Source organism: Dacryopinax primogenitus, assembly GCF_000292625.1.
Source record: "Dacryopinax primogenitus strain DJM-731 SS1 chromosome Unknown DACRYscaffold_5, whole genome shotgun sequence".
NCBI classification, from domain to species: domain Eukaryota; kingdom Fungi; phylum Basidiomycota; class Dacrymycetes; order Dacrymycetales; family Dacrymycetaceae; genus Dacryopinax; species Dacryopinax primogenitus.
The window spans coordinates 1,344,835-1,355,183 of record NW_024467202.1 but is presented as its reverse complement, the minus strand read 5'-3'; the positions used below and the strand labels follow the sequence as shown (position 1 = coordinate 1,355,183).

The 10,349-nt window shown below is 51.6% G+C and overlaps 3 protein-coding genes across 3 annotated transcripts in view; 1 reads left to right on the top strand and 2 right to left on the bottom strand.

Moving 5' to 3' along the window:
* DACRYDRAFT_49562 (FAD/NADP-binding domain-containing protein) overlaps positions 1 to 8,124 on the top strand; it is a gene marked incomplete at both ends in the record, with an annotated part of 20,523 nt that extends 12,399 nt beyond the window's left edge. The window contains 8 exons of the mRNA XM_040774912.1: positions 6,915 to 7,011; positions 7,058 to 7,165; positions 7,212 to 7,327; positions 7,378 to 7,457; positions 7,507 to 7,561; positions 7,609 to 7,712; positions 7,768 to 7,895; positions 7,946 to 8,124. Coding sequence (XP_040630801.1) covers positions 6,915 to 7,011; positions 7,058 to 7,165; positions 7,212 to 7,327; positions 7,378 to 7,457; positions 7,507 to 7,561; positions 7,609 to 7,712; positions 7,768 to 7,895; positions 7,946 to 8,124 — 867 coding nt within the window. The remainder of the gene's footprint in view (positions 1 to 6,914; positions 7,012 to 7,057; positions 7,166 to 7,211; positions 7,328 to 7,377; positions 7,458 to 7,506; positions 7,562 to 7,608; positions 7,713 to 7,767; positions 7,896 to 7,945) is intronic.
* Positions 8,125 to 8,183: 59 nt separating this feature from the next.
* DACRYDRAFT_115206 (SET domain-containing protein) lies at positions 8,184 to 9,964 on the bottom strand (the record flags this gene model as incomplete). The annotated part of the gene is made up of 6 exons (XM_040769952.1): positions 8,184 to 8,297; positions 8,345 to 9,070; positions 9,152 to 9,346; positions 9,404 to 9,562; positions 9,621 to 9,745; positions 9,805 to 9,964. 6 exons carry the CDS (start codon positions 9,962 to 9,964, stop codon positions 8,184 to 8,186), a joined length of 1,479 nt encoding a protein of 492 aa, XP_040630800.1.
* A 169-nt stretch (positions 9,965 to 10,133) lies between these two features.
* DACRYDRAFT_29583 (uncharacterized protein) overlaps positions 10,134 to 10,349 on the bottom strand; it is a gene marked incomplete at both ends in the record, with an annotated part of 1,197 nt that continues 981 nt past the window's right edge. Inside the window, one exon of the mRNA XM_040774317.1 lies at positions 10,134 to 10,336. Coding sequence (XP_040630799.1) covers positions 10,134 to 10,336 — 203 coding nt within the window. The remainder of the gene's footprint in view (positions 10,337 to 10,349) is intronic.

The window sequence follows — 10,349 nt, the reverse complement described above, 5'->3', positions numbered from 1 at the left end:
CAGGGAATTCTTCTGCTTGTTCCATAATGGTGGATATGGAATAAGGCAGGTGTTGGGTGTGTGTGGTAAGAGTAAAGGCAGGTAAGAGTAGAGGTGGAGTGGTGAAGCAGAGGTTGTCACTTGGAGACTTGGTCTTCTGTTAGGGCAACACAGGCTGACTAAGTCTGCTCACCTAAGAGTGCCAAGAGTCTAAGCAGGCAACAAGGAAGTGGAGTAGACCTGATGACTAAGACCTATCTACAGTATAGGTATCTGTGGATGATCCTAAGAGACCAAGTCTGAAGAGACAGTCCCAGGCAGAGTAGGCCTTATATTTATACCTCTGTGGTGGAACCTGCTAGAACATCTTGCTTACTCAGCCTAGTCAGGTGATCAGGTCATATGACCAAGGATGAGGTCATATGAGGTCATGCACAGCCATGCACAGCAGGTCACCTGACCATCCAATCCTTCCAGCAGGTTCCAGCACATGCCAAGGTATACCAGCTACTTCCATGTCATAAAGGCTTAGTCATGTCTCTTGACCAAGCAATGAGCTGGTGCCCTGACATCAGTGCAACATTGGGGGAATGCAGAAACATAAGCAGAGTACTGAAGGCTACTCCGCTCTTTTCAAGGTGAGGATGGAATCTGCATACTGTGCACATACACTGACCTCTGAAATCAGCTGGGTCAATCCTGAACTTTGTGGACTACTCTTTGGGGGGTTGTGCATGAGCTTCTGGAGGCTGCCACATATCCCCACCAAACAAATGCAATCACTGCCCACAGCCAGGAAACTGGGGTCACAGACAAGTACACCTGGCCAGTGATGTTAGATCTGCTCCATCAGGGCACCAAGAAGTGGAAGGCAGGGATAAGGAGTGCAGAGCATCTTCATCAGGATTTGCTCAGTGAGCTTATGAAGCATGGAGGTTTACAGGCAGTAAATCCTCTTCTGTGGGTTGCTCATATGTTCATCTGTTCTGGGGATTGACTCGTGGAGACTGACATGAATTTGTTAGATCTGGACATTGGATGAAGTATGCCTATCAAGCTGCTCCACACCTACTCCCTTGGAGTAGTGAAATACATATTCGGGGTCACCATCAACTTCCTAGAGTTCACCAAGACTCCTAACTTGCTCAGCATCATGGAGAGCCAACTCAACTTGTTATGGGAAGATGGATGGAATCTTCCCAAGTTGGATGCAAAGTATATAATGGAGCATCACCATGCATTGCTGGGCAAGCATTTCAAGGTGTTGGTGCAGTGTATGCTGTTTGTTCTGTGGGATCTTGTTCCATTGGACATGCTCGAGGCTTGGGTTCTTCTTGGACTGGCAGGTGCCTTGCTTTGGCAGTACAATATCATGGACAAACAAGCATACCTGGTAGGCATACAAGTTATGCTGTGATTGCTCTACTGACATGATGGTGCAGGCTGAGCTGGACAGAACTGTTCAAGCCCTCATTCATGTGATTGCTCAATTGGACCCCATAAAGATGTTATTGAAACCAAAGCTGCACATTCTGTTGCACATCATCAAAGATGTGCAATGATTTGGGCCAGCTGTGGATATGCTACAGAGCACTATGAAGCTCACAATGGCACCTTCCGCACACGTTCAGTCAACTCAAATCACCAGGCACCAAGTCAAGACATAGCCAAGAACTTTGCCCACCTCAACAGAGTTCAGCATATCATCGAACAGGGTCATTGGTATGACAAGTCAGCTCATGAATGGAAATGTGCATCACTGTTGCTGCTGGCAGAGATGGTGCATCTGCCCTGACTCTTGGCTGCAATTGGTTGTTGAATGGAGAGCTCTCAGCCTCAAACTCAGGCAGGCATGATCAGCAGGAGGATATCTAATCCTGTGGTGGATTGGAGAGAGACAAGGGCCAGTGCCTTTAACACTGACCAATACCCACAGAATCTTCCTGTACAGCAAGCTCAAACCATGTATGTGCATAACTCTGATAAGATCAAGCTACATGCATTTGTGGTAGTTGACTGGTCAAGTGAGGCAAGTGTTTCCATTCTTATGTGCCCTAAGACTTATTCCTTACATGATCCTATTCTAGAAGGTCATTGGGAGAATATGTGAATTGCTACTTCCTGCCACCCCAGACTCCCTCATTCCTGCTTGCGGGCATGTTCTTCTTGAGCGATACACCATTGGGGCCTCACACCCTGCTTTGATGTGCCCGCGTCTTGTGGCCTCAGGCACATATATGACTGTTTACCCTCAGGTGAGTGCTAGCTTATTAGTACCAGTGATATGAGAGAACCAACTTAGAATTCAGCTCATCGAATGCTGCGTGAATGTTCAGCACGACTGTACATTGGGCGGTTGTGTGCTAGCCAGTACGAGGCCGCGTTTGCAAGAGAGAGAAGTGACAGCGCACTATCAGAAGGCCATCCGACACCGAGACGATGTTGCATATTTGCTGAACGTATTTAGCTTTCACAACTCTGCATTAATCAGGACTATGATACCTTCGAAACTCCGCACACCCATACCCGCACTAATCTCAGAGAAGTTTCGCGAAGATCTGGCCGGGAGGTTGACCAAGGGTGACAAAAGGGGACGTTGGACTTGTGCCTTGAGAAGATGGATGATAGGTACACGTCTAATAACAATATCATGAGAGGAGTTACTGCGTCCCTCCATCTTGGTAGAGATAGAGGTGTGATGTCCCAAGCCTGCACCTCAGCCTTCCCGTCTCTCGATGAGAGATGGAGGAGCGGCGATGAACCAAGCTGCATGAGGGCAACCTCAGGAGCGAGGTTGCCCACTTCCAGAAGACCATCAACATCAAGAGAAGGGGCGAAGACGATGACGCCACGTGCTCCTTGCATCCGCATTGTCGGTTCTTCTCACGCCGCTTTTTAGATTATTTTTTTTGCCCTTTCTTGTGCACGTCTGCCATCCCCTCCCAAGTGCACATCTGCAATCCCCTCCCCAGAACTGACTCTACGTCAAGGATAAGAAACCGATGACTCTAATGCTAGACGACACTGATGACGAGGCAGAGGATGTACCGTTGCAAAAATCGAACCGAGTACGTCCGCTAAGTCACAGTCCCCGTGGAAGGGGGAAGAAGAGGAGGAGGAGATCAGCATCCAAGGGAGGATCAGATTCTTCACGCGGACAAACGCCAGGAAGGGGGGAGTCAGAGAGCGCGTTGGAAGAGGAGGGCGACAACCCTTTTTCTACCGCGCATGTCATTGAATCGAGGACAGAGCCGAGAGTGGAAGAACCTGAGACTGTGCAAAGGGGAGTAGCTGATAGACGGTGAGTCTCATTGCTGGATATGGATCAAAGCATCTGCTCACACAGTCCAAGCCCGCTGGTCGCGTCGGCAGACATGTGGAGTCGAACAAGCAGCTGGCCGGATAATCGCGCAGGCAGAGACTACACGCAGCTTGGCAAGTAACTGGTGAGGAAAATGGGATTCAACAGCAAGGAACTGGAGGATGAGCTTTTGGCCTTTGCAGCCGAGGTGCGCTGAGCCATTTGGCTAAGCGTATTAATAGCATGTTGACCCGTTTTGCAGCAAGATCCGCGGGCGAGGGAGCTTCGGTCGTATGCGACATCAATGGTCATTCGAGTGACAGTACAAGACATGAATAACAGTATCATCATCAATTGGAAGATGTCAAAGATCTCAAGGGTGCGGAGTGTGCATCGATGCGAGCTAGGCTGACTGTCATATCTGATAGACCGAATGCGCGAAAGAGATCTATTGTTATCTCCTGAGCCCTTACTGTCCTAGCTACATCGATGATGCTAGCGACCTGCTGTTTGTAAGTAGATGGATCCTGTTGCATAATAAGTTGACATATACTCTGTGCTATTCTAGGGACATTTCAGAGACATCAAAGACCGCCTCAAACTTCCGGAGAGTCCATTCTTGGTCGGCAAGCACCAGACCGAGCTGCGAAAAGATATGGGAGCCTTGCTTGCGGAACGCAGGCGCTTCATTAAAGATAAGGTAAGCAGATCATGCGATAGGAGGAGAGAAAGGTGACTTGTGAAGCTTGAGGAAACAAGGAACAGCAGCTTAAAAGAGCTGCAATTGAAACTGATCAAGCCAAGATACCCCTTCCGGTTTGATGAGCGTCATCTAGCGTGTCTAGCTTTCTTGGTGCGCTTTTTCTTCGTTTTGGATGTAACAACTGAAAGAAGTGGCAGGCTCGATGCGAGGTGAAACACCGCATGTATGCAGGAAAGGAGGTCACTGACTCAAGGGGACATGTAGAGAAGGTAGAGAAAGACTTCTGGCCCTTTGTGGATCGCTGCCTCCGGGACGTGGATACGCAGAACCACGGAAACGCAAGCCAGATTTCAGCGTAATGAAACCCATCTTTGACTTGGATGGACGTAAAGACTAATTGTGTGCTACAGATACTTCGTGCAAACGCTACAACGGCATGGGCGAGCGCATCCCCCTCCCGACGCAATCCGGTCCAAGCTTCTGTTTGTGTCGGAAATGACATGACCGGAGTGGCAAAGGGCCACAGAAACCGTTGGTGCAGACCTCCCTTCGAGAGTGGCTCTGCTGGAAGTGGACAAGATTCTGGCGGCGCCTCTAGAGGGATCGGCACAAGGCTCCGCGTTACAGCCTGAAGGATGGTTGCAGTGAGGTGGAGGTGTGGTGGGTGCGGTGGGGAGGATGACCTCCGTCTCCTGAGAGATGGAGGTGTGGTGGGGGCGGTGGGGGCGGGGAAGCGACGCCGGTTGCATGAGCTGCACAATAGTCCCAACAATGGAGGATTGCATTGATGTGCATGATAGTGATAATGCTCAATGCGATTTGAAGATTAATAGCTCATATACATATGATATACGGTGAAAAAAAGGGTCAGAAAATTTAAACGGTGTTTGACTGAAGGGTGAGCCATAGGTAAACCAACGGGCAACCGCTTGTTTATCATTACAGAGAGTTGGCAGATCTTATGGATGCCATATGAAGCTATGCTGGGAAATTGGCGGTGTTCTCCACGCGTGGAGGGTGGGGGAGGCCACCAGGGATCCATGAGGGCGAGGAAGGGCGGTGATATTGGTAGAAACATCTTTTGAGATCGTGGCAGATCCATGTCAAATCCGGCATTCCAATCAAGAGTTTCACGCCCAATGGTTTGGCATTCGAGGACGGCACCGAGTCGGTTGCAGATCTCGTGGTATTTGCAACCGGGTGGGCTCTATCTGAGATTCGGCACTCCCGCAACTAATCCAATATCAGATTTGACCTTCGCAACATGCGCGACACGGCGATAGCGTTGATGGGCGCTGAGCAAGGCAACAACCTGAAGGAGGCATGGGGAATGGATGACGAGGGCAACGTTCGTGGAGCGTATCGTGGCAGCGGTCGTATGCTTCTCCGTTAACGGAATCGAGACCATTCTAAGAAGATACATAGATCCAAACTTCTGGTATTTCGGAGGCGACTTCCAAGTAGCAAGTTATTGTGAGCACAGTGACCGCTGCCTATTAATATTGTGGGATGACTGATGTTCTCCCAGTCTCGAAGATCCTGGCATCGCAGATCCTCGCCGTAAAGTTGGGTTTGTTGAAACGATATCAAGGCGGGAAGTAGGTCAGGGAAGTCAGTACTGTACGAGTTGTATACCGAGCATGTCAATCTTGCAGGTTGTGAAAAACAGGTAATCATCAACGTCCAACACGTCTCCGAGACGTCACCCAAGCGACGCCCGCACAACGGATCCGATGTCTGCTGAGGCGAGCCTAATATTACGCACAAGTCTTCACTGCCGCCCTCGTAACACTTGAAAAATCAAATGTTGTTACGATCCAGATTTTTGACAGTCCTCCCTGAAAGACCATGGCTCTGAAGCTTCCGTGCTTGAACAAACCCATCAATATCAGCGGATTGGTACCTTCTGAAATCGCAAGCAACTGGGCGACGAGGTTCAACACTGCGATTCAGGCGCCATCCAACCTTTCAAACAACTTAGGCGAGATCTTGGTGGACGATGTTGCCCCATGGTGGACAGATCATCTGGCGTTGACCTGGGATATTCGAACTTTCAATTCTATTGACAAGATCAGTGACTTACTTAGTTATACAATTGCCGAAGAGCGTTTGTCCGACTTCACGTTGCAAAACGCGACTGTGCAACCCACTGCCTCAGAAAACCTTGTCTATATTCAAGCAACGTATACCTTTGACACGGAAAAGTCTTCTAATACTGCCATTGTCAAGCTTGTCTTCGACGAGGAGACGGATATCTGGAAAGCCTGGACTGTTTTCACGAAGATTGCCGCTCTGAAGACACATGGAGAAGATCGCTCAAATCTCCTTGTGAATCACGTATTGCCACAGGATCAGATTGACGTATTAGTTCTGGGTGCCGGGCAGAGTGGACGTGAGTCTGTCATGTGGCGTGTTACCTTTTCCTCTGATTTCGGTGTTTCAGTTCAGGCCGCAACCGCCCTTCGTGTTCTGGGTTTATCTTGTCTCGTTATCGAACAACACCGTCGGGTCGGAGATCAATGGCGCCGGCATTATGACACCCTCAAGCTGCTGCTTCCCAAGTGGTATTGTGTGCACCCAGGATATGTGTTCTGGTGCTTTGACTAATGGTGTGGCAGCCCAATTCGCGTACCATCACTGGCCCACGGAGAGTTCCCTCCTACCAACAAAGGACGAAGTGGCCGATTTCTTGGAAGAGTACGCAAGGGAGACACACCTCGACGTGATGACCTCGACGACGGTGCAGTCGGCAAAGTTTCATCCAGAAGGGTATTGGGACGTCGTGCTCAGCGGGCCGGAGTCGTCCAAAATGATGCGAGCTACCCATCTTGTCTTTGCAACAGGCATCAACGGATTGCGCCCCGTAGTGCCGATCGTACCGGGAGCGGTGGGTCTCTCTCCCAGCTCTTGGTCATGCCTGATATATATCAGGCGTTATTCCGCGGGGTTGCGATGCATTCAAGTGAATACAAGAATGGGCAAGGCTGGGACGGCAAGAAGGCTATCGTGGTGGGTTGTGGGAATTCTGGTAGGCCGATGACAATAGCAACTGGCTGGCTTTCAAAACTTCGTAGGTCACGATATCGCACGCGACCTCTACAATCATGGAGCGTCGGTGAGCATGATCCAGCGTAATCCGACGATGGTAACACATCAAGCATTGACCAATGCCAAACTTGGAAGTATGTGATATGAGAGCTCCGAGAGCCTTGCATGAGCTTTGACCAGGGCTGTACAACGAGAGTATACCCGTTGAGAGGGCGGACGATCTGATGGAGTCCACCGCACCTCCGGTCGCAACGTTGCTCGCAAGCATACCTCCGAAAGTGCTCAACAAGGAGGTCGTGTGAGTCGTCCTCTCTTGCCATCCTACATCCTATGGTTGCTGATGGAGACCAGCGCGGTGAACGAAGGCCTGATCAGAGCCGGGTTCAGACTTGAGCCACCCGATAGAAGCACGTTCGTATTTGAGCGGTTTGGTACATGCTAATTCTCTTCTTCAATAGAAAAGAGTCTAACCCAGATCAGGAGGCCATTATCTGAACTCAGGAACATCTAAGCTGATTGTCGACGGCAAGGTAAACGCGTACAACCTATGTGGGTGCATGGGATAACCGCGCGCTAGATCCGTGTCAAATCAGGCATCCCAGTCAAGTGCTTCACCCTAAATGGGCTCATATTCGAAGACAGCACCAACCTGCCAGCTGATCTCGTCGTGTTCGCAACCGGGTGGGTCTAACCCCGTACCCGAAACCCAATATCTCAGCAGCTGAGCGGGTTTCAGGTACGACCTGCACAGTATGCGCGACACGGCGATGGCGTTGCTTGGCGCGGAAGAAGGGAAGAGCCTGAAGCAGGCATGGGGGATGGACGACGAAGGCAACGTACGCGGAACGTATCGTGATAGCGGTCGTATGTCGCTCTTGCTAATACGTAGATGGTATGATGCTGACGGTATCTAGATCCGAACTTGTGGTATTTTGGAGGTGATTTTCAGGGAGCGCGGTATTGTGAGTCCAGAGTCGGAGTCGCTGCGGTTTATGAGGGGATGCTTGACGTTTTGCCAGTCTCGAAACTCCTGGCGCTACAAGTCCTCGCTTCGAAACTGTGTATGCTGAACAGGTACCAAGGCGGGAAATAACCCGTTCAGGGTCGTACACGGGTTCCAGAATGCCATGTTCATGCTTTGGTCCAGTAAGGTTACTCGTTCAGGCTCTCTGCCAGATCTTGCCACCGCTTTGAGCACGTCTCGAGCATCAGCCGCTCGGTAACGACGTAAGACACAGCGAGCTTCGTCCGTGGTCCCAGATGGGTCTATGCCATTTCAAAATAAACACGCACCAGAAGGGGAAAGGACTTACGTCAAGCATTGCAGCCAAGTCCGATGTCGTAAGTTCCGGACGGTACATGTTCTCCATTTTCGAGGCACATAACCTCTGTACATCCTTTGCCACGCCCTTGAGCGTCTTGAGTACCGCGCTGGGTATCCCGGCCAGCACGGTCTCCTTCTCCCCCGGCTGATCAAGCAGCTTCATAACCGAGATCACAAGATGCAGATGGGTAGCGATATCCCTCTCCTCGGTCGAGTTCCTAGCAAAAAGCAGGAGGAAAAGGGCGAGCGACACCCGGCCCTCAGCGTCGATCCAGCTCGATCCAGGCTCCGTCTCGTCCTCTTCCTCGCCCACCTCCACCCATTCAGAAGGGGTAACGACCGCCTCCAGCTCCTCCAGCTCCTCCCCAAAGCCAGCGGCGACGTCCCTCACCTCCTCCCACCTCTTCCCGCTCCACTCACCCTCTCCCTCTCCCTCTCCCCCGCCCACCCGCAAGACCCCCTCCACCTCCCTTTCAAACCCAATCCGATCCTCCCCATTCCCCTCGAGCAAAAACCCATACCACACCAGCAGCTTAGCGTTCCCCAGCCCCTTCTCGTCATACGAGTTAAACACTTCCTCCCCAGCCTTGAGAGGCGCATAGGTCACCATATCGCAGGTCATGGGTTCGTCCCAAGGGGAGGAATGAGGTGGTGTGTGCTCTGGATGTGCGCAGGGGCCGAGGGAACCGCATTGTGTACAAACGGCAAAATCTGTCTTTTGCGAGTTAGCTCAAAGCCTGCATGCACCCCAAAGCGCGAAGCCCAAAGCCCAAAGCTCAGGCACAGGAGAACGCACCTCCATAAACACCCCATTCTCCTCCGAGTGGTTGAACGCATCCGCAACAGGAACAAGCCCAACCCCGTGCCAGGAATCGACCTGGAACGCCCGGCTCGAGACGAGGGAGTAGGCTTTCCTAAACCGGTCGATCGTTGGGCTCCACTGGGCTAGGGCGGGGCGGACGACTTGCGTGTATGTGCGGTCGAGGTCTGCCTGTTTGGTTTATGTTGGTGATTACGGGAAATGAGGGATGGAGGGGCGGGGGCGTACGAGTAGCGAAGTACGCAGTATGGCCGAGACTTCGGTGTTTTGCAGCCAGAGGAGCGCTTCCTCCCCATCTTGCCCCTTCAATTTCCAAAACAAGGCAATATCCGCTTCCTCAGGCAAAGACTGCAGATATCCCCAGAACCGGCTGTCCCTCCCCAACAGCTGTCATGAGCCGTAAGCATCGCGCTGACTTGAATTAGGAATTAGGAAGAAAGCGTACCTGTTCGGAGAGGAGGGCGATAGAGAGCGCTATGTTCGGTTCCAGCGGTTTCAGGAACGGCCAGAGGGTGTCCGAGAGCGTGCAGTTCCTGACGCTCAAGACTGCAGATTTTGGGGTTTTGCTCACTTGGTGTTTGGTGAGCTGCCGTTTTGTGCGTGTAGGGGCAGAGGGAGGGGGGACGTACCACGGACGCCGTAGGGTATGTCACTGAGCGCTTGGACGGTGTAGCCTGTTTTGGGGGTGTGGACAATTTGGATACGGGGATCTATGTGGACATTGTTGGAGGAGAGCCATTGGAGGAATGTGGATAGTTGGGAGGAGGAGGAGGAGGAGGAGGGAGTCATCAGAGGGTTGAAGTAGGGACCATGATTATCTCGGGGAATATAACAAGATACATAGATAGGATTAGGAACGCAAACAAGAGTAACAAACACATCACTGCGTCTTCTTCTCCTCTCCCTGAACAACTTTCTCCCTCACTTCCTCATCCTTCAGCCTCTTCGTCTCCCTCAGTTCCAGCGCTTTCGCATACTCCATCCCCCCCTGCAGACCCAGGATCCCAAATAGCAGCAAGGCGATTATGACGTTCGCAGCGCCCAGCACGCCGAGCGCGTCTTCCCTGTCTTGTGGGGTGTCTTCGGGTAGGGGGTCGACGACAGTCCGGATAGAAGGGATCGCAACGGAGATGTACATCGCTAATGAGCAGACGTAGAGTGCTGCCGGGGGGGG